This window comes from Hyla sarda, chromosome 6, assembly GCF_029499605.1.
Source record: "Hyla sarda isolate aHylSar1 chromosome 6, aHylSar1.hap1, whole genome shotgun sequence".
Lineage (NCBI taxonomy): Eukaryota > Metazoa > Chordata > Amphibia > Anura > Hylidae > Hyla > Hyla sarda.
The window spans coordinates 82,688,158-82,712,063 of NC_079194.1; the positions used below are offsets into that span (position 1 = coordinate 82,688,158).

General features: G+C 43.7%; 2 protein-coding genes across 4 annotated transcripts; one reads left to right on the forward strand and one right to left on the reverse strand.

Annotated features, from left to right (window-relative positions):
• Window positions 1-8,798: 8,798 nt before the first annotated feature.
• LOC130275825 (zinc finger BED domain-containing protein 4-like) lies at window positions 8,799-13,642 on the forward strand. 3 transcript variants are annotated; one of them, XM_056524303.1, is made up of 4 exons: window positions 8,799-12,167; window positions 12,264-12,346; window positions 13,342-13,415; window positions 13,504-13,642. In XM_056524303.1, exon 1 carries the CDS (start codon window positions 9,369-9,371, stop codon window positions 12,045-12,047), a length of 2,679 nt encoding a protein of 892 aa, XP_056380278.1. In that variant the 5' UTR covers window positions 8,799-9,368; the 3' UTR covers window positions 12,048-12,167; window positions 12,264-12,346; window positions 13,342-13,415; window positions 13,504-13,642. The 3 variants fall into 3 exon arrangements, with proteins under 3 accessions (XP_056380278.1, XP_056380279.1, XP_056380277.1); XM_056524304.1 differs by lacking the exon at window positions 13,342-13,415 and having other exon boundaries at window positions 13,504-13,640; XM_056524302.1 differs by lacking the exon at window positions 13,504-13,642 and having other exon boundaries at window positions 13,342-13,465.
• LOC130275826 (uncharacterized) lies at window positions 13,500-18,573 on the reverse strand. The gene is made up of 3 exons (XM_056524305.1): window positions 17,470-18,573; window positions 15,874-16,013; window positions 13,500-13,996 (listed from the first exon to the last, which is right to left on the reverse strand). The coding sequence occupies exons 1-3, from the start codon at window positions 17,979-17,981 to the stop codon at window positions 13,500-13,502; spliced, it is 1,149 nt and encodes a 382-aa protein (XP_056380280.1). The 5' UTR covers window positions 17,982-18,573.
• Between the last annotated feature and the right edge of the window lie 5,333 nt (window positions 18,574-23,906).

Below are 23,906 nucleotides of genomic sequence, written 5' to 3' on the forward strand. Positions count from 1 at the left end.
CTTCCCGGCTCCCGTACCTGACTCGCTCTCCGTCGGTCTTGTCCCGGCGCGCGCGGCCCCGCTCCCTAGGGCGCGCGCGCCGGGTCTCTGCAATTTAAAGGGCCACTGCGCCACTGATTGGCGCAGTTAGTTTAATTAGTGTGTTCACCTGTGCACTCCCTATTTATACCTCACTTCCCCTGCACTCCCTCGCCGGATCTTGTTGCCATTGTGCCAGTGAAAGCGTTTCCTTGTGTGTTCCTAGCCTGTGTTCCAGACCTCCTGCCGTTGCCCCTGACTACGATCCTTGCTGCCTGCCCCGACCTTCTGCTACGTCCGACCTTGCTCTTGTCTACTCCCTTGTACCGCGCCTATCTTCAGCAGTCAGAGAGGTTGAGCCGTTGCTGGTGGATACGACCTGGTTGCTACCGCCGCTGCAAGACCATCTTGCTTTGCGGCGGGCTCTGGTGAATACCAGTAGCAACTTAGAACCGGTCCACCAGCACGGTCCACGCCAATCCCTCTCTGGCACAGAGGATCCACCACCTGCCAGCCGAATCGTGACAGTTTCAATGGGTGGGGTGGCTGATGTGTGGGAGGGAGGAAAATGTAATTATGGGATTTGTAGGCAAAAGAAGAAAAATCAAACAGGAAATACCAGTTCACAAAAAGCTAGCCACAGTGTTAGGGTAATCTCACATCATAGCCATTTAGCCCCAAGACAAGCACAGATCCTTCCTAAGCATATCTATTACTGTCTGCCAGGTACGTACTAAAATCACCTTATGGTGGATAACCCCTTTAACTAGCTTTTCCAAAACTTCTATCGAAAAGGGCGGGGGAATATATATATAAATGCAAAAATGGTTTCAATACACTCCCAATCAGCGCACAGAAAAACATATCTTCCTTTTGGGTTTGTTTCTAATTCGTGTATCTTTACATCCACCTATCTGTGTATCAGTACTGAGACCCCACTCGAATATTCCGAAAATGTGTCCTAAAATGATTGTTTCACCCATCTCTTACTTAATAATTTCACAGTTACTTAATAGTTTCAATTAGACATACAATTGCAGGAAGAAATCTAACCAACCTATTAAATACCGCCACCCGCTTACTTCTATCCTTAATACCCCTAATATTCCAAGTGACAATTTTCTTATCCATATTCATATTTAAACTCCCAACACCATCTAGACTTTTTAAAATCTTGTGCCAGACTGGTCTGATCTACTCCCCCCATCATACCGTCATGTGTTCATCTGTTCTGTCAACCGCAGGTTCCGTCCTCTCCTACCTGTCTTGAATGATTGATGACCAGGGCTCATCTTTTAGCACTGAGCCCTGTATGTCAAGCAGGGAAGGGTGGGGGAGGGAGGAAACGTGCATGCTTTAGTTCAGTACTGCTTCTTTCACACTTGAGCTCCGAGTGTGATATAGAGCTGACAGGTCCGCTTTAAAAGCTCGACAGACGGATCTGCAGCGTGTTTTATGCTGTGGATTGTCGACAATGGACCCTACAGTGTTGCCCCCATCTGTGCCTGCTCATAGTGGCCGTGTGCTGCCATGTGCGAGTCGCCGCACGCATGCACAGTTTATTTTCACACATGGGGGATGCTCCCCCTGCTTCTTGAGCTAGGCCAAGAGTAGCCGTGATGTGTGCAAGTATACTGCACATGCGCGGCGACTTGCAAATCACAGCGTGCCTGCTCATAGTGGCAGATTGACACTATGATCAGGTACATATAAAGGCAACACTGTATGGTCCATCGTCGTCAGATCCGTCCATGTGAACGAGCCCGAAAAGTACAAAGTAGCACTCAAAAAATATTCTTACTTGTGTCCCTATGTATGATACATTATATATAAATATTTTGTTATTTTATATATATTGTGTCCCTAAAAGGTCATAAAATTTTTTAACCTTTTAACACTACAATGTTTTTTTCTGTTGATGATTTCCCCTGTAATTTGGGGCTGACAAATTTTAGTTACAGGGGGGATACAGAGTCCACTGACACACACTGCAGGACTAAGACCCAGGAGCTCTTACAGCTACAGATGCAGCAGTGTTTTTATTGCCACTGTCATGCTCTTATATTAGGGGATCATAAGTTAGTTATATAGTTGGTGAGTGAGTAAAGAGACAAATATAATAAGTTGAGCATTTGCTTTCTTCACTTTTCATAAATAGCACTTGCATTGTGTTAAAGGCTCCTGTATGTATAATATGTATACAGGAACCCAATTTCACAATATCTGCCCTAATTTACTTGTAAAGGAGCAATGTCCACGATACCGCAAGGAATAACTTATAATATAACGCCCTGTGAAAAAGCTCCAATGTAAAGCTTTCCTTTAATAAACATTAGCTTTCCCGGTCTTCCAATACAAGTACTACCAGCTGTTCTGAGGGCCAGGTTAAGAGGAAAATTCCTCAGTTTAGACACAAATGTCAATATCAGTGGACAAGTATTGAGATGATGGGCAGCTTCTATATCATTGTGAAAAAAAATCCATAAAATCACATTGTCTGATTTTTAAAGGGGTATTCCAGGAAAAAAACTTTTTTTTTTATATATCAACTGGCTCCAGAAAGTTAAACAGATTTGTAAATTATTTTACAAGAAGATAATTGGGGCTCAGGGAAAAGGATATGCGGACACAGCTGGCTTGATTAATTACAATATTAATCTTTATTAATTTATTAATAGTAGTAATAATAGATTTATTTCAGCTAAGAGACGCAACGTGTGGACCGTGACACACAGGGCCCTTGTGAAGCCACGGCACTCACTTAAATAAGAACTGAATAATATAATAATATGTATGTTATAAAAAGCTAATAAAAATCTGATGGATAAAAGATAATGAGACCAATCACATAAAAATGATAGAATAAGAAATGATATAAATTTATTCAAGTTCAACAAATATAGTTTAGCCCTCCTAGGATATTGGTAACCAATAGCAACAGTGAGATTAATAGGCATAAAAGTTTATCCAAATTCCGGAGGGATCGCAGTATCCCCCAAGTACGCCAGCATCCCTAACCTGGAAGGCATCGGTCCCGGAGTGGTGAGCTTAACTGTATCTAACAACTGCTATTCACTACTGCTATAAACTGTCTAATTGCCGGCAAACATTTTAGAACTGTGTTATTAAGTGACAACTACTCTTTACAGCGCTGCAGGATATGGACTTACCTGATCTAACTGGATACTGACCGTATTAAACCACTAAGCTATCTATTAATAGACTATACAGAATTTGGATAAACTTTTATGCCTATTAATCTCACTGTTGCTATTGGTTACCAATATCCTAGGAGGGCTAAACTATATTTGTTGAACTTGAATAAGTTTATATCATTTCTTATTCTATCATTTTTATGTGATTGGTCTCATTATCTTTTATCCATCAGATTTTTATTAGCTTTTTATAACATACATATTATTATATTATTTAGTACTTATTTAAGTGAGTGCCCTGTGGGTCACGGTCCACACATTGCGTCTCTTAACTGAAATAAATCGATTATTACTACTATTATTAAATTAATAAATATTAATATTGTAATTAATCAAGCCAGCTGTGTTCGCATGTCCTTTACCCTGAGGCCCAATTATCTTCTTGTAAATTAGTACCATTCAATTTCACCTTGCGTATAGGTGTTTTTTTATTGGGTAGCCCGGGTAGCTATTGGTTACAATTGAACAAAGAGCCACTCCATATCTCTTTTATCCCAGATTTGTAAATGACTTCTATTAAAAAATCTTAATCCTTTCAGTACTTATGTGCTTCTGAAGTTAAGGTTGTTCTTTTCTGTCTAAATCCTCTCTGATGACACCTGTCTCGGGAAACACCCAGTTTAGAAGCAAATCCCCATAGCAAACATCTTCTAAACTGGGTGTTACCCGAGACAGGTGTAATCAGAGAGGATTTAGACAGAAAAAAAGAACAACCTTAACTTCAGAAGCTCATAAGTACTGAAAGGATTAAGATTTTTTAATAGAAGTAATTTACAAATCTGTTTAACTTTCTGGAGCCAGTTGATATTTATAAAAAAGTTTTTTTTTCCTGGAATACCCCTTTAACCTCTTAAGGACGCAGGGCGTATGGATACGCCCTGCATTCCGAGTCCTTAAGGACGCAGGGCTTATCCATACGCCCGTGGGAATTCCGGTCCCCACCGCTAGCCGGTTGGGGACCGGAGCTGGATGCCTGCTGAAATCGTTCAGCAGGCATCCCGGCATATCGCCCAGGGGGGTCATTATGCCCCCCCATGTCGGCGATCGCCGCAGATCGCTGGACAATTCAGTCCAGCGATCTGCGGCGATTCCGGGTCAATCGGGTCTCCAGTGACCTGGTGACCCGGAATTACTGGCTGTTCGGGGCCGTCTCTGACGGCCCCGAACAGCCAGAGCCTGCAGGGGTGAGGTGGCACTGGTGCCACCTCACGATCGCCCTGATTCGTCGGCCGGATTACCGGCCGACCAATCAGGGCGCCTGCTGCGGGTGTCACTCCCGCACCCGCTCGCCCCTCTTCCGGAGGGCGTGAGTGGGTGCGGGAAGACGACCCCGGGTGCTGGGGACCCCGATCCCCGGCGTCCATGTTGGGATCGGGGCCCCAGGAGCGACGGCGGCGGCGAGGGACAGTCCTGCGATGGAGCAGCAGCAGGAGGTGAGTTACAGCCTCCTGCTGTTGCTTAGCAACAGCTCCCAGCATGCAAAAAGGGCATGCTGGGAGCTGTAGTTATGCAACAGCAGGATGCAGACCACCACAACTCCCAGCATTCCCTTATGGGCATGCTGGGACTTATGGTTTTGCAACAGCTGGAGGCACATTTTATCTATGGAAAAGTGTACCTTCAGCTGTTGTATAACTACAACTCCCAGCTTGCACAAACAGCTAAAGTGCATGCTGGGAGTTGTAGTGGTGCATCTGCTGGTTGCATAACTAAAACTCCCAGCATGCCCGTTGGCTGTCGGTGACTGCTGAGAGTTGTAGTTTTGCAACAGCTAAAGGCACACTGGTTGTGAAACTTAGAGTTTTTTTTTTTACCTAACTCAGTGTTTCACGAGGTGTGCCTCCAGCTGTTGCAAACTACAACTCCTAGCAGTCACCTTACACCATGCACCGTACATGCTGGGAGTTGTAGTTTTGCAACAGCTGGAGGCACACTGGTTTTGAAACACTGAGTAAGGTCACAAACTCCGTGATACATAACCAGTGTGCCTACAGCTGTTGCAAAACTAAAACTCTCTGCATGTACAGTCTGTCAGCGCATGCTGGGAGTTGTAGTTTTGCAACAGCTGGATGTCCCCCCCAATGTGAATGTACAGGGTACACTCACATGGGCGGAGGCTTACAGTAAGTATCGGGCTGAATGTTTGAGCTGCAGCAAATTTTCTGCAACAGCTCAAACTGCCAGCGAGAAACTACTGTGAACCCCCGCCCGTGCAACTGTACCCTAAAAACACTACACTAACACAAAAAATAAAATAAAAAGTAAAAAACACTACATATACACATACCCCTACACAGCCCCCCTCCCCTCCCCTCCCCAATAAAAATGAAAAACGTCTGGTACGCCACGGTTTCCAAAACGGAGCCTCCAGCAGTTGCAAAACAACAACTCCCATTATTGTCGGACAGCCGTTGACTGTCCAGGCATGCTGGGAGTTTTTCAACAGCTGGAGGCACCCTGTTTGGGAATCACTGGCGTAGAATACCCCTATGTCCACCCCTATGCAATCCCTAATTTACGCCTCAAATGCGCATGGCGCTCTCACTTTGCAACAGTTAAGGGTCACATATGGGGTATCGCCGTACTCGGGAGAAATTGGGCTTCAAATTTTGGGGGGTATTTTCTGCTTTTACCCTTTTTAAAAATGTAAAGTTTTTGGGAAAATAAGCATTTTAGGTAAAATTTTTTTTTTTTTTTTACATATGCAATAGTTGTGAAACGCCTGTGGGGTATTAAGGTTCACTTAACCCCTTGTTACATTCCCCGAGGGCTCTAGTTTCCAAAATGGTATGCCATGTGGGGTTTTTTTTGCGGTCCTGGCACCATAGGGGCTTCCTAAATGCGGCATGCCCCCAGAGCAAAATTTGCTTTCAAAAAGCCAAATGTGACTCCTTCTCTTCTGAGACCTGTAGTGCGCCAACAGAGTACTTTTCACCCCCATATGGGGTGTTTTCTGAATCGGGAGAAATTGGGCTTCAAATTTTGGGGGTACTTTCTGCTTTAACCCTTTGTATAAATGTAAATTTTTTGGGAAACCAAGCATTTTAGGTAAATTTTTTTATTTTTTTTTACATATGCAAAAGTCGTGAATCACCTGTGGGGTATTAAGGTTCACATTACCCCTTGTTACGTTCCCTGAGGGGTCTAGTTTCCAAAATGGTATGCCATGTGGGTTTTTTTGCTGTTCTGGCACCATAGAGGCTTCCTAAAGGTGACATGCCCCCCAAAAACCATTTGACGCTCCTTCCCTTCTGAGCCCTCTACTGCGCCCGCCGAACACTTTACATAGACATATGAGGTATGTGCTTACTCGAGAGAAATTGGGTTTCAAATACAAATTAAAATTTTCTCCTTTTTACCCCTTGCAAAAATTCAAAAATTGGGTCTACAAGAACATGCGAGTGTAAAAAATGAAGATTGTGAATTTTCTCCTTCACTTTGCTGCTATTCCTGTGAAGTAACGCTTACTGAATGTCATTTTGAATACTTTCGGGGGTGCAGTTTTTATAATGGGGTCATTTATGGGGTATTTCTAATATGAAGACCCTTCAAATCCACTTCAAACCTGAACTGGTCCCTGAAAAAAAGCGAGTTTCAAAATTTTGTGAAAAATTGGAAAATTGCTGCGGAACTTTGAAGCCCTCTGGTGTCTTCCAAAAGTAAAAACTCATCAATTTTATGATGCAAATATAAAGTAGACATATTGTATATGTGAATTAAAAAAAATTATTTGGAATATCCATTTTCCTTACAAGCAAAGAGCTTCAAAGTTAGAAAAATGCTAAATTTTCAAATTTTTCATCAAATTTGGGGATTTTTCACCAAGAAAGGATGCAAGTTACCAAAAAATTTTACCACTACGTTAAAGTAGAATATGTCACGAAAAAACAATCTCGGAATCAGAATGATAACTAAAAGCATTCCTGAGTTATTAATGTTTAAAGTGACAGTGGTCAGATTTGCAAAAAATGGCCGAGTCCTTAAGGTGAAAAAGGGCTCAGTCCTTAAGGGGTTAAAGAATTTATTTGCAATTTATGGTGGAAAATAGCAAAAGTTCATCTCAATACTTTGTTATATACCCTTTGTTTGCAATGGGTCAAACATTTTCTGTAAGTCTTCACAAGGTTTTCACACACTGTTGCTAATATTTTGGCCCATTCCTCCAGAGCAGTGATGTTTTGGTGCTGTCGCTGGGCAACACAGACTTTCAACTCCCTCCAAATGTTTTCTATGGGGTTGAGATCTGGAGACTGGCTAGGCCACTCCAGGACACCTTGAAATGTTTCTTACGTAGCCATTCCTCCATTGCCCATGCGGTGTGTTTGGGATCATTGTTAGAGATGAGCGAATCAAAGCTGACGAATCCAAATTCATTACGAATTTCATGAAAAATTAGATTCACAACGAATGCGAATATCGCCACGATTGTATTGCGCGAATTGCTTCATTAAACTCCATTTACTGCGGTCCAGGCTCCAGGGCATCTAAAATGGCAGATCAACATGTCAGTACATAGGGCAAGGAACGCTGGCAAGGCAGGAATGCGGATAGGCGGGATGAGCCTGAATAACATGAAGAATGCAGCCTATCAGCAGTCAGTCATCCCTGTGATGTCACAGCCCTATATATTCGGCAGCCATTTTCTGGCTCGTCATTTCATTCATTACACTGCAGAGAAATAGGAAGGACATCTCTGTGTGTGTATTACAGAGAAAAGCTTGTTGCAGCAGCGTTTCACCTCTTAGTCACCTCAGCCTTCTGAAGGACACAGAGCACAGCGTTTTTGCACAAAAATTAATTCTTACTGCAGTGATTAACCCCTCAGTCACTGTGAACAGTATTGTATTACAGAAAGGCAGAGAGATGTGTGTTGCCTCAACTGCAGAAAGGTTTTCACAGGAGGGAGAATTTTTTTTGGGGGGAAATCTGTGTCTTTGTTCCATTACAACTGGTCTGCTAGTTATACCAGTCTGTAGACGGTATAATCCATACCCAGCAGTCGATTCCTAATAGTATTTGAGAGAGAGTCTTTTTGCAATTTTAGGTTTAGTATACAGTGACTGTGTGCTCCAGTATTGTTGTGTACTGCTGGTGCTGTGGGCACTTTTTTTTACGTACTGTAGCGCATTTTTCTGCCCTCATAAGTGAATACCACATACCTACATCTAAGTGTTGTACTATTTTGTACCTGTCAATCTGTCAAGGGCTTACATACTGTGAAAGGACAGCCAAAAGTAATCACCGGCTTGTGTCTTTCTGAAACAATTTTTGAAGCGTCCAGTAGCACATTTTTCTGCCCTCATAAGTGCATACCACATACCTACATCTAAGTGGTGTACTATTTTGTACCTGTTAATCTGTCAAGGGCCTACATACTGTGAAAGTCCAGGCAAAAGTAATCACCGGCTGGTATTTTACTCAAATCGTTTTAGAAGCATACAGTAGCGCATTTTTCTGCCCTCATAAGTGCATACCACATACCTACAACTAAGTGGTCTACTATTTTGTTAATCTGTCAAGGGCCTACATACTAGACATGTGCAATTCGGTTCGGCACGAATGTTATATTTAACGAAAATTACCGTTTTCGTACATTCGGAGCGATCCGAATGAACGAAAAAACATCTTGAGCATCTCCGAATAGCGCCGATAATACGAACAGCCAAACAACGAATACCTTCGGTGAACAACGAATGCGTTCGGTGAATAACGAATGCACTCGTTAAATAACATCGTTCGGGGAATAACGAATGCATTCGGGTAATAACGAATGCATTCGTTAAATGACGAATCATTCGGAAAATAACAAATCATTCGGGAAATAACATTCGGGAAATAACGAATGCATTCGTGAAATAACGAATCATTCGGGAAATAACGAATGCATTCGTTGTCCGTAAACGAAAGTTAAGTAATAATTCTGCATTCTTTTAATTGGTCCTTAGGAGGTCATATGATCGGAGTTCATTGTCACATGGTACCATATGGTAACTTTTAGCCAATTAGCTTATTCCATTCAATCCCTACTGTATTGCAGACAGTAAGGCTGTTTTATTCAGTTGTGAGGTAGTCCTGTGAGACTGGCTGGTGGTGTTACAGTTGCAGTGTGTGGAGAGAGTCACTGGATTTGCAGAAATGGACGGTTTACCTGATGATAACTTGGCTTCTGGCACAGAGACAACAGGCAAACAAGCTAAGGTAACACCTGCACTTTTTTACAAAAGAGGATCAGCAGCAAGGCCTGCAGCAAAGTCCCATGCTTCATCAAGTGGCCATACTCATCATCATATCCAAGAAAAAAATAAGACAGCCACCACTAGTGCTGCTACTGTGGCCCTTAATGTCTCGCAATCTGTTAGACACCAAGAAGGAGAGGGAAACAAGAAGCAGGGCTCACAATCAGACATGGACATAATGCATTTAAGTACGCCTCTTCAAGGTGTAGACATTGGAAGCATAGAAGAGGAGGTACCCCTTGATTTCATTCATGATGTGTCCAGTCCTGAACAATATCAAAGTCCTGTATCGCCACTCCTATTTACAACTGACCTTCCAGAATCATCACCACCATCATCCTCTGGCTCTTTAGTTGTAATGGATACACCACCCTCCCATTCAAGTAGTGCCACCGTCCCCAGTACAAGGCCTCCAGCTTCCAAAAGCAATCCCCTCCTGCAAAATGCCCCATCTGCACAACCCGGTTCCAGTTCCAGCCGGAAATCTAAAGTTTGGGAGCATTTTTCAATAGTTGGTGATGGTAGATCAGCTAAATGTAAGCTATGTGGCAGGGAAGTCAGTCGTGGTAGAGTTATTGGGCATCTGACTAATTCTGGCATGAATCACCATTTGCGCACACACCACAAGCCAGTCCTGTTAAGAGAAGACAGTGGGTTGTTGTCACCTCCACCCAGTAAAAAAAGGGCAAGTGCTAGTTCCAGTGCTACCATCAGCTCACATAACCTGGACAAGGGGCACAGAGGTGAAGCTGTTGACCCCAGTCAAGCAAAACAGCCCACCTTGGATCAATTTAGTGGATTTCATTCCAGGGGGATTTCAAGACAGCAGTCCCGTAAAATTACCCGCCTCATTGGCGAGCTCATAGCCGTCGGGGGAGCTCCCTTTAACATGGTGGAGGGGGAACCGTTTAAACGTCTAATGCAGGCAGTTGCACCCCAGTATGTAATTCCATCCCGTACCACATTTAGTCGCAGTATAGTACCCTCCTTACATAAATCTTGTGTGGAGTTAATAAAACAGGAGCTAGGCAGAGCCACAGGACAGTCAGTACATTTCACCACAGACTTGTGGAGTGCTCCCAGTGGGCAGCATGCCTTCTTATCACTAACAGCACACTGGTGGCAGCCCATTGTAATGGAACCAGCCCAAATTACATCAGGGCCAAGAAGCACAGGAGCTGGTGTTGTAGAAAAACAAAATCAGGGGCACTGCTCATTCCTACTGCATGCAGAGGTTTTAGATGAGCAGCACAGCTCGCATAACATAACCCGTGCATTACAGAAAATGGTGGCAGAGTGGCTTGGGGAGCAGGCAAATACACAGGCGAAGATGGGGTTTGTGGTCACTGATGGGGCAGCCAATATGTTAAAAGCACTGCGGGATGGCAAATTTGTTGGTGTCCGATGCTCCGCCCATGTCCTCCATCTTGTAGTAAAGGCAGGTATAGATGACACCACTGAGAGCAATACAAAGCTCTCTGAAGTGTTAGACTCCTGTAGGAAAATTGCAGGCCATTTTCATAGAAGTGTGAAGGACAGTCACATTTTCAGGCAGGAGCAGATTAAGGCAGGTCTTCCTCAACACCGCCTGAAGCAGGATGTAAGCACCAGGTGGAATTCTACTTTGGACATGCTTGAAAGAATTCTGGAGCAACAAAAAGCTATACATGCAATGTCACATGAGCATGTCATCGGTGTGGCCAGACCACTTAGCAGGGAGGAGTGGAAAATAATAGCTCAGGTGGTGACTGTACTAAGCCCCTTTCGCGCAGCCACAGAAAACCTAAGTCAAGAAAGTGCAAGCTTGGCTCAAGTCATCCCCCTCTTTACCCATCTTGTTAACAAAATGGATGCCATCCTCAACCATAGAGAAAACTTGCCTGGAGGATACATAGTACCTGATGTTGCCACACTTGTCAGGAGACTGCATGGACAATTAAACCGGAGGATCACAGAGCTCACTGATGCTTGCCCTGAATTGATGCTTGCCACCATGTGTGACCCCCGAATTAAGGGCAAAATGGCACTCCAAGCCAATTCCCTAACAGGCTGGAGAGAGAAATTAATCAACAGGGTGTGTGACAGGCAAAGACACTTGGTTGTGCCGTCAGAGAGGGATGATGAGGATGATGAAGAAGAAGAGGAGGATGAGCCTGCTATGTCATCATCATCATCCATCACAAACACTGCTGGACATTCATCAAGAGCTGCTGACTTTTGGGCAGAAACTTTGCAAACCTTGGTCGGACACACCAGACAACCCTCAAGGATACCCAGAGATAAGGTTGCAGAGACTGTAAAAAGTTATTTGTCTGAACCCCATCTGGCACCTACAGCGGATAGTCTCAAGTACTGGGATGAAAGGAGGGCAATTTGGCCTGCTCTCTCCATGGTGGCCCAGGAGCTCCTATCCTGCCCCCCAACCTCTGTGCAAAGTGAACGGGTATTTTCAGTCACTGGCAATATTCTCTGCCCACAGCGTTCACAGCTGGCCCCTCAGCTCATGGAGCAGATGACTTTTCTTAAAGTAAACATGCCCAAGCTGGGATACCCTGCCCTAAGCTTTGACACCAATTAGTTATGAGTTCTACAGTTCAAGTTAAAAGTTGAAGTTCTTGGTTACAAGTTGGAATGTTGGATCCCGTTGTGTTATCAGTTGTTTGAAAAAGTTAAGAAAGTGAACAGCACCATCAAACAGGTTAGTGGTCTGTCAATTTTCTTCTTAGCCTCCTAACATTACATTTAGAATGCTAATAATTTCTATTTAATTTATATCTTTCCCTCCTTCTTTTAGGATTTAGTGGACATTTAGTGGACATTTTTGTGGATACAACAAGGACGTCCATTTATGTGGTAAAGGAGATCAGCAAATCAGTGGTAAGTAAATGACAATTTTTTTTTCTTAAAGGGGTACTCCGGCACTTAGACATCTTATCCCCTATCCAAAGGATAGGGGATAAGATGCCTGATCGCGGGGATCCCGCCGCTGGGGACCCCCCTCATCTTGCATGCGGCACCCCAGTTAAAATCAGTCTCCGGGGACTGATTTTAACTGGTGTGCAGTGTGCAAGATCACAGGGGTCCCCAGCGGCGGGAAACCCGCTATCAGGCATCTTATCCCCTATCCTTTAGATAGGGAATAAGATGTCTAAGCGCCGAAGTACCCCTTAAATGACAGTAGTGCTTTACAATGCATCTGACACTTAAGTGACCTCTATTAAATGGAGCACAGATCCCAGCAGCATATTAAAAGTCACAGTGTAATAAATGTATAGCTTTAGTACCTTAAAGGGGTATTCCAGGGAAAAACATTTGATCCCCTATCCAAAGGATAGGGAATAAGATGTCTGATCGCGGGGGCCCACTGCTGGGACCCCCAGCGATCAGACATCTTATCCCCTATCCTCGGCTAACACACTCGCCTAACACATGTGTGAAAGGCTTAACTCTTCCACGCCTGGAAGAAAAGCACAGAAAACATATAATGCATGAAAAACAATGTCTGAACAGGGCCTGAAACGGGAAAATGCAAAAACAAATAAACGGACATTACACCCAGGTTCACAATGCCTCAGGACCCCACCTCTCCAACTGTTGAGGTAAATAATAATAAATTAGAGTTACTATTGCAATACACATTTCATGCACTGGTGGAATCTGTGCTCTGCTATCAAAGTTATCATCAATCATGTAGACACCACAACAGGAGATCAATTTTTTCTTACCTACAATTTTTTTTAATATTTTGATGGCAAAGGCCTTGAATGCAAATGTAGCAATAAATAACAACTGTAATCATCATTTTTAGCCTTGTATGCCTGCTGTCTACAATCAGCCAGCATAATCATACCAATTGCATGTTTATATTGTAGGAAGGATTTGGCACCATTTTGTATGAGGTTACAATATACAAGTCAACATGAAACTTTGGTAATAGAATACAGAGGTAATACAATAAACCTAAACATTGCCAACATTTCTAACATAACAAAACTGTCAACCAGCCTAAAAATAATGATTCTTTAATCTTTTAGGTTTGTGAAGGTGCCCCATTGTTGCTGCTGCTGGTGTCAGCCAATGGAGGTGATTGGCTGATTCTTGATATTGCCGTCAGGAGGTCCACCCTTAGCTGTGCTGTGGCCTGAAGGTGCTGCTGGCTGACCCGGGCCAACATCACTTGGATGTCGTCAGCCTGCCGTCGGTGAAGTTGGTGCATGGTCCTATTCAAGCGTCGCATCTCCCGTGCAAGGTGCCTCGTCTCCCTGGACAACCTGTCCCTTTCTTGGAGTACCCTAAGGTACGTGTCCATTGGGACAGATGCGGGTGCTGGGGTTGGAGATAGTGGACTGGGTGGACTGTGGATAGCTGGTGAACAGGCAGCTGAGCTCAGGGGTTGGCCCATGTCCTCCTCAGGTACTGGCACATTATCATCTGCCTCAACCTCACTCCGGCTCTCCAAATGTGACAGGACAGGTGATGGTGGGGAACTGTCATGGTGACTCCTTAATGAAGCCTGGCCTTGTTGATCTAAAAAAAAATTATAATAATGAAAATTAAAAAAAAGTATTTTAAAATAAAAATCAAGTGACTGAAAACAGTTGTGTTGTTGACCATTACATGATACACAACATACTCTCCCTAAGGCTTAACAATATAATAATTAAGTTATTGTACTGGTGTATATTTGTCATCTAACCCTATAAATGTTATACACCATTATACACTACAAATATACACCATTGCAAATAGCTAACCATGCTTTTTATCACAATAGGCAATTTAGCTGAGTAATTTACATAATATCCACATTGCTATCAATATAGAATTAGAAAATACAAATTTACGAGTTGTGTGGACATGTCAAAAGATGACATTACAGTGTGTCTCATTCCTTTGACTCGCTGCCAAAGGAAAGGGGTGGCCGTAGATCACTCTATTTCCAGGCTTTCAATCATGTGACCATTTCTCAACATAGCTTACCTGTCCTCGGGGCTCCGGCGCGTCCTCTTCAGGATCCCCTGCATCGTCAGCGCTCTCCATCGTTGTCATCACATCGCTGTGCATGCCATCCTGTCATCCAATAGGAGTGGCTTGCATAGCGGCGTAATGGCGGCGACGGAGAGCGAGGATGCCGAGGAAGCAGAGGCCTTGCCGGAGCGTCGGGGACACAGCGACAGCGATGGCAGGTGACATCCAGGGCAGCGGTGACGGTCCGTAGTGGCGGGTAAAGGTGAGTATAACCTCCAATACCAGTGGTCTTCAACCTGCGGATCTCCAGATGTTGCAAGACTACAACTCCCTGCAGTGCCCGGACAACAGTTGGCTGTCAGGGCATGCTGGGTGTTGTAGTTTTGCAACATCTGGAGGTCCGCAGGTTGTAGACCACTGTCCTATACTTTACATTGCACGGATCCCTGTTGAGGGATCCGTGCAATGTTAAGTATAGGAAGCTGTACTCACCTGTCCCCGCCGTTCCAGACCGCGTCCTCACCACTCCCGATGCAGTCCCAGGGGCTTCCGATGCTGTCCCGCTGCTCCGGGTCCACTTCACAGGTCTTCTAAGAGGCCATCATATGTCAATTTGATCATATGTCGGGGCCATCGCATATCGGGGGGTTACTGTATAGGACAACAACGGGGTAGACTAGATTCCCTGACATCTGCATGTCCCAACATTACAAATAGCATAAATGCTTTAAAGGGGTACTCCGGTGAAAACCTTTTTTCTTTTAAATCAACTGGTGGCAGAAAGTTAAACATATTTGTAAATTACTTCTATTAAAAAATCTTAATCCTTCCAGTACTTATTAGCTGCTAAATACTACAGAGGAAATTCTTTTCTGTTTGGAATGCTCTCTGATGACATCACGACCACAGTTCTCTCTGCTGATGTTATTATAACACTTATCACACTTTATTTATTTTTGACCTTAGTGGGATTTGAACCCAAGTCCCCAGCACTGTAAAGCAGCAGTGCTAACCACTGAGCCACCATGCTGCCCTTCGCATACATCTGCTATGCATCTGCTATGCATGGTTGCTAAAATGGACAGAGATGTCAGCAGAGAGCGCTGCGTTCGTGATGTCATCAGTGTTCCAAAAAGAAAGGAATTTCCTCTGTAGCATTCAGCAGCTGATAAGTACTGGAAGGATTAAGTTTTTTAATAGAAGTAATTTACAAATATGTTTAACTTTCTGCCTCCAGTTGATTTAAAAGAAAAAAGGTTTAGGTTTTCACTGGAGTACCCCTTTAAGAATCATTATTGAGCTAGGGGGGAAAAATACAAATATATAGTAATACAGTTATTGTATAAGTTCTAATAGTTATTTTTTTTATTTTCTTGTTGTTTTATCAATTAATATTATTGTAATACGTAATTAATCATATATATAATTTTACTCACCAGATCTCTCTGCCTCGGATGTCTGAGCCTCTGGCAGGAGGTGCTTCTTCAACTCCAGCTCCCAGTTCTTGAAGTTGATGTTCCTCCTCTGCTGCTGCTTTTTTATTTTTTTGAGGACTGATGCCCTGCAGTCATAGTACCTGTTTGGGTTTTACATAAAATAGTTTATTCAAGTTTATCATACCATTTCCGTTTTATGACAATAAACAGTTTTGTTGAGAAACAATTTTGTTCTTTTGCTTCAATGCTCATATTTCTGCATTTATACCACACTACACAGATATAGTCAGACTTATCCTCTTTATCTTTACTAGTTATTCAAACCAATCCTTCAATTCCCGGAAAATGGCAAAATATACTATAGCAGTGTTTACCAACCAGGGGTGCCTCCAGCTGTTTTAAAACTAAAAATCTGAGCATGTTGGACTATGCTAGTATATAGTCCATAGGTCAGTGTTTCACAACCAGGGGTGCCTCCAGCTGTTGCAAAACTACAACTCCCAACATGCTGGGAGTTGTAGTTTTGCAACAGCTGGAGGCACCCCTGGTTGGGAAACACTGACCTATGGACTATATACTAGTATAGTCCAACATGCTGGGAGTTGGAATTTCATTTGGAGCAGCTGATGAGCCACATGTATGAGGGCATGATGGTAGTTGTAGTAACTAACTGCAACTCCTGACTTAAAAAAAATTACAAAAAATACATAAAAAAAAATGTCACATTAAAAGGGTACTTTTTTTTTAAATCAACTGGTGCCAGAAAATTAGGCAGATGTGTACATTTTAATTAAAAAATATATATATATATATATATATTATTCCTTCCAGTACTTATTAGCTGCTAAAGAGGAAATTATTTTCTTTTTCAAACACAGAGCTCTCTGCTTACATCATGAGCACAGTGCTCTCTGCTGACATCTTTGTCCATTTTAGGAACTGTCCAGAACAGCATATGTTTGTTGTGAAGATTTTCTCCTACTCTGGACAGTTCTTAAAATGGAAAGAGATGTCAGCAGAGAGCACTGTGCTTGTGATATCAGCAGAGAGCTCTGGGTTACAAATAGTAATGAATTTCCTATGTAGAATTCAGCAGCAACTTAATACGTACTGTAAGGTTTATGGAATCTGATCAACTTTCTGGCACCAGTTGATTTAAGAAAAAAAAAAAAAAGTTTTCAATCAGAGTACCCCTTTAAAACAAAAACGGTACTGTCAAAAACTACAGACCGGGGTGCAAGGAGAACTAAGAAAGTTATAGGGGTCAGAATACAAAAAAATTGCCCCCTCATATGTGTATCCTCATGTCACGCATACATAATTACCGGTAGTTATGCAGATGAGCAAGTCCACTATTTTTTTGCAAGAAAGGTGGTTCCCCACTTATGGAGCATTTGCTTTAGGGGCGAATCCACGGATACATCGGTATACACTAGATGTAATTACAAATCTAGTATGTAAAGGACATATGTGTAACAAACAATAAAGGTTATAGAATGGTATACCTGTCCTAGACCAAGACCAGCAGAGTTTATGCTTTGCAATATGTCTTTGCCAACACATTGATGATGATATCATAATGAAATATTTACTCACCGATGCCTGATGCTGAGAACTGTCCTGTCCGCTGTGCCACTTGCAACTTGGGACACTTTCTCCCTCACCCGGCTCCAGGCGGCCATCTTCTCCTGGGTACCCACTGTCGTGTTGAATAACACGGATTTTTCTGTGCTAACAGCAGCCACCAGTGCTACGTTCTCTGCCTCCGTGAATTTCGGCCCTCTTTGTTTTTTGGCTGGTGGGACTCCCACTGAGTGCAGACTCTCAGACTCAGATGTGTGGCTGCCACTGCCAGAGTCCGATATTGCCCAACCACTTTGTCTTGCGATTGGACATGCTCGGACTTTACTCCTCCTCTTCTCTCCTCTCCTCTCCACGCCACCACTACACTCATCATCCGCACGCTCACTCACACATGCTCTATCACTCACATCCACAACAGCACGCTCACTCACACATGCTCTATCACTCACATCCACAACAGCACGCTCACCGTCACCATCCTCTCTCCCAGACACCACAGACACAATTTCTCTCATTCCAGACATTGTTTTTTTCACACAATTTACGCACAATACAATCAATTTCTCACTCTCAGTACACGCTGGCAAGATTTATCAATCTGTGTGAGAGAAAAAGGGGAGTGACCACAACAGCCAATCACATGTCAGATAATGAACTCTGGTAAAGTGAAAGCTGAACTGTGATTGGTTGCTATGGGAGACCAGACCACTCCACTCTTTCTCTCACACAGTTTGATAAATCTGGGCCACTGGGTAAAAACTCTGAGCCCCTGACTGAACTGGCCTAACTTTACTTCGGCTGTTTTCGTTAATCGTTAGGAATACAGCAACATAAAACGAATAATGTAATTTGCCGAATTCGAAAGTAAAACGAATGCGGCCGAAATAACGAATATGTCTGAAGTAACGAATGCGCCAAATGTAACGAATGCGCCAAATGTAACGAATGTGTACGAAATAATGGACGGGTGTGATATAACGAATGCATCCGAAATATATTTCGGATTGATCCGAAAATGTACGGATGCATCCGAAAACAGATTGAAACGAATTACTCTATAACGAATGTGCAACAGAACCGAATTTTTTTTAATACGAATATGTACGAAACGAAAATAGACGAATTTTTTGGTCGTGCACAAGTCTACTACATACTGTGAAAGTCCAGGCAAAAGTAATCACTGGCTGGTGTTTTACCCCAGTACTTTTTTAAGCGTACTGTAGAGCATTTTTCTGCCCTCATATGTGCATACCACATACGTACATCTAAGTAGTGAACTATTTTGTACCTGTTAATCTGTCAAGGGCCTATATACTGTGAAAGGACAGCCAATAGTACACACCTGCTGCTGTTCTAGACAAATACTGTTTTAAGCGTAGTGAAGCGTATTGTACTCCCCGCATATACGCAATAAGTATGTCAGGCAGAGTAGTGCCAGGATGTACACAGAGGAGTGGCAGAGGCCTTAATTCATCAGGCACAGGCAGAGGTCGCAGCAGAGTAGGGGAGTGTGGCAGCCGGAGCTGCAGTGAGAGGTCTGAGCTACCGGTGTCAGCTAGCAGTCGTGTCCCAACTAGCAACCGAGCAGCCGTGATTGATCGGTTCACTTGGTCATCCACTTCATCCCAAGTGACATCCGACACCCCCAGTCACCAGTCGGTGGGTTCCACGGACCCAACCCTTAGTTGCATGGCCCTCATGCTACTGCTACCACCTCCAGGCTCTGTCATTGTGCTGCTCTATGGTCTTCTCATGCTAATGCTACCACCTCCAGGCTCTGTCATTGTGCTGCTCTATGGTCTCGTCATGCTAGTGCTACCACCTCTAGGCTCCGTCCTTGTGCCTCCATATGGTCTCCTCATGCTGATGCTGCCACCTCCAGGTTCTCTCATTCTTCTGCTCTATGGTCACCTCATGCTAATGCTACCACCTCCGTGCGCTCTCTTTGTGCCGCCATATGGTCTCCTCACGCTGATGCTGCCACCTCCAGGCTCTCTAATTGTGCTACTCTATGGTCTCCTCATGCTGATGCTGCCATCTCCAGGATCTCTCATTGTGCTGCTCTATGGTCTCCTCATGCGGATGCTACCACCTCCAGGCTCTCATATTGTGCTGCCATGGATACTTCAACACATAATTAAGGTTCTAGACCCCAGTTTCAGAAATTACTTGCATTAGGGTCACTTTCAGGACTCCTGATGCCACCTCCAGGCTGTCTCCTTCAGCCACTATATGGTCTCCTCATGCTTCAGCAAACAGGCTGTGCCATTCAGCCCCTATATGGTATCCTCATGCTTCAGCCAACTCCAGGCTGTGCCATTCAGCCACTATATTGGAATCCTCATGCTTCAGCCACCTCCAGGCTTTGCCATTCAGACACTATATGGTCTCTCCATGCTGCCACAAACTCCAGGCAGTCATTCAGCCACTAATTGGTATCCTCATACTGATGCCACCTCCAGCCTCTGTCATTGTTCCACCATGTGACATGTGACTCCTTGTTCGATTTGTACCCACACGCCGAGGCCCGGGACACTTAAACTTGGGCGTTAAAATTTCAATTTCAAAATCCTCAATTTCAATTTCAAAATCTTAAATTTCAATAAAAAAAATCTTACATTTCAATTGTCTCCTGATGCTTCTGTCAACTCCAGGCTGTGCCATTCAGACACTATATGGTCCCCTCATGCTTCAGCCACCTCCAGGCTGTGTCATTCAGCCACTATATGGTCTCCTCATGATTCATCCACCTCCAGGCTGTGCCATTCTGCCACTATATAGTCTCCTCATGCTTCAGCCACCTCTAGGCTGTGCCATTCAGCCACTATAGAGTCTCCTCTCCTTATCACTAGCTACCATAAATCTTCAATTTAAATTTCAAAATTCATCTTTTAATCTTAGGGATTGTAAAGCCTCAGTGTCTACTCATGCTGCTGCCAGCTCCCTGCTGTGTCATCAGCAACTATAAGGTTTAGTGATGCTGCTGGGCCTGGGACATTACCTTAAAAGGTTTATGGTAGCACTATCTACCATACATCTTCAATTTAAATTTCAAAATTCATCTTTTAATCTTAGGGATTGTGAGGCCCTATTGTCTCCTCATGCTGCCAACACTTCCAGGCTGTGTCATTTAGCCACTATATTGTCTCCTCATGCTGCCAACCCCTCCATGTTGTGTCAATCAGCCACTATATGGTCTCCTCATGCTTCAGCCACTATATGGTCTCCTCATGCTACAAACACCTCCATGCTGTGTCATTTAGCCACTATATGGTCTCCTCATGCTGCCACCACCTCCTCGCTGTGTCATTTAGCCCCTATATGACCACCTCATGCTGCCAACACCTCCACGATGTGTCATTCAGCCACTAAATGGTCTCCGCATGCTTCAGCCACATCCAAGCTGTGTCATTCAGCCACCATATGGCCTCCTCATGCTGCCAACACCTCCACGCTGTGTAATTCCGCCACTATATCGTCTCCTCAAGCTGCCAACACCTCCACGCTGTGTCATTCAGCCACTATATAGTCTCCCCATACTGATGCCACTTCCAGGCTCTGTCATTGTGCCGCTCTGCGGCAGTGATTCTCTGCGGCAGTGATTCTAATAGCGATGTCTGTAATCTGCATGTCATATTGAATAACAGTATTATTTCACTACCCCAGCACACTTCAAATGTGTTTTAGAACAAAGCAAAGTGTTCTACACGTATTGAGGCCATCTGTTGGTCAGATATAGTCGTTTTTAATATAGATTTGCTGTGAATAAATTTTACCCCAAATACATTTTTTCGGAAAATTCAGCCTCTAATCATTGTCATGCTGAAAGACCCAGGCATGTTTCATCTTCAATGCCTTTGCTGATAGAAAGAGGTTTCCACTCAAAATCTCACGATACATGGCCCCATTCACTCTGTCCTTTACATGGATCAGTCGTCCTGGTCCCTTAGCAGAAAAACAGCCCCAAAGCATGATGTTTCCACCCCCATGCTTTACAGTAGGTATGGTGTTCTTTGAAGGCAACTCAGCATTCTTTCTCCTCCAAACATGACAAGTTGAGTTTTTACCAAAAAATTCTACTTTAGTTTCATCTGACCATATGACATTCTCCCAATGCTCTTCTGGATCTTCCAAATGCTTTCTAGCAAACTTCAGATGGGTCTGGACATGTACTGGCTTAAGCAGGGGGGACACGTCTGGCACTGCATGATTTGAGTACCTGGCAGCGTAGTGTGTTACTGATGGTAGCCTTTGTTACTTTGGTCCCAACTCTCTGCAGGTCATTCACTAGGTCCGCTTGTGTGGTTCTGGGATTTTTGCTCACCGTTCTTTTGATAATTTTGACACCACGGGGTAAGATCTTACGTGGAGCCCCAGATCGAGGGAGATTATCAGTGGTCTTGTATGTCTTACATCTTCTCATAATTGCTCCCACAGTTGATTTCTTCACACCAAGCTACTTGCCTATTGCAGATTCAATAATGTTTAAATAGAGGAAAAACAGGCGTCCTGCACTCACCGTCTAAATTCTGATTATTCAGCTCCCATCTCGGGCTGCTCCTCTGGAACGGTTCACAAGGTAGCGTGGGGTGCTGAGAGGCTGTGTCATTCAGCCACTATATGGTCTCCTCATGCTGCCAACACCTCCACGCTGTGTAATTCAGTCACTATATGGTCTCCTCATGCTGCGTACTTCACCCACTATATAGTCTCCCCTTACTGATGCCACCTCCAGTCTCTGTCTGGTGCAGGTATACAATTTTGTTTCTGGTGTCCTTCGACAGCTCTTTGGTCTTCGCCATAATAGAGTTTGAAATGTGGCTGTTTGAGGTTGTGGACAGGTGTCTTTTATACTGATAACAAGTTCAAACAGGTGTACAGGTAACGAGCCGATGACAGTTGAGACTCTTAAAGAAGAAGTTACAGGTCTGTGAGAGCCAGAAATCTTGCTTGTTTGTAGGTGACCAAATACTTATTTTCCACCATAATTTGCAAATAAATTCTTTACAAATCAGACAATGTGATGTTATGGATTTTTTTTCTCATTATGTCTCTCATAGTTGAGGTATACCTATGAGGAAAATTGCAGGCCTCTCTCATTGTAATGTCCATTTATTTTTATTTATTTTTCTGTTTAGGTGCGTATTCACACACTAGTTGGTTCTGAGCAGTTTGCTATTCTCCCTGCATTGGAAATGGTTAATGCTCAGAACCAATGGGATCTTGGGTGTGTCTATTTTAACCAGAGTTCTCCTGCATTCTCTGCTGTTTATAGTGAAATACACTTCCAAGTCTGTTTGAGCATGCACCTTGTATTTATCCTGTGATATATCTTAGTTTTAGCCATGGTTTAATAGTCTTGTTCATTGTAAATTTTTGTCTGTTTTACATCTGTCAGTTTTTAGGATTGTTTGTCTGTTCTGATTTGTCTGTGTTCACAATGTGCTCTGTATGTTATAATTCCTGTTAAAAAATAAATCCTATTTGGTGTCCTGGAGTCTGTTTTGACTCATCCTATTCTATTCATGTGTTTTGTGTTTTTATATTTCTGTTTCCTACTAGATCAGCATCCAGATCACACGGTGGTGTGTGCCCCACTGGCTGTTAGTCTATTTGGCTTTATTTTGCCGTCTACTCCTTTTGTTGAGTGGGGTGTCCAGTTTGTTTGTTCTTTTCCCAGTGTAACAGTGTCCTACCGTGTTTCTCCGAAAATAAGACTGGGTCTTATATTAATTTTAGTCACAAAAAAACACACTAGGGCTTATTTTCAGGATAGGGCTTATTTATTTATGGGGGGCTGCAGGAGTGTGGAGGATATGGGGCTGCAGGAGTGTGGAGGATGGGGGCCTGTGGGAGTGTGGAGGATGGGGGGCTGTGGGAGTGTGGAGGATGGGGGGCTGTTCCGGTCCGCATTACTGGCGGCCACGGTCCGGATCTGGACCGCGGGCCGCCAGCTGACTACCCCTGGCCTAGGTCTTATTTTCAGGGTATGTCTTATATTGCAGCCCACCCCAATAATCCAGCTAGGGCTTATTTTCGGGGAAATAGGGGAAATATGTTCCTGATCAGTTTAGTGTCTAGCTGTCAATTCTTCTGCTCATCCCCTGCAATTCCTGGTTTCTGCTGTATACTTGTACCATGCCTAGTCTTGTTCATTTTATCATGTCTGCCGTTTATCTAGATTCCGGTTTGTGAACTGTTTGTTAATACACTATATTCTACCCTGTTAATATTTGTATCCTGTCTGGTTTATCTGTTATGGTTTTTGTTTTCCCATTCTGTTTCTGGCCTGGGACCGACTATGTATATTATTAGTTTTTACGCCACTGCACTTTAGCGCAGGGAGGGATTGGCTCCAAGTTGTCGATCCACCATTTAGGTGGATGGGCAAGTAGGCAGGAAGTGTGTTACTAGGGACAGCTTTGGGTCTACTCTCTCTATCCACCCAG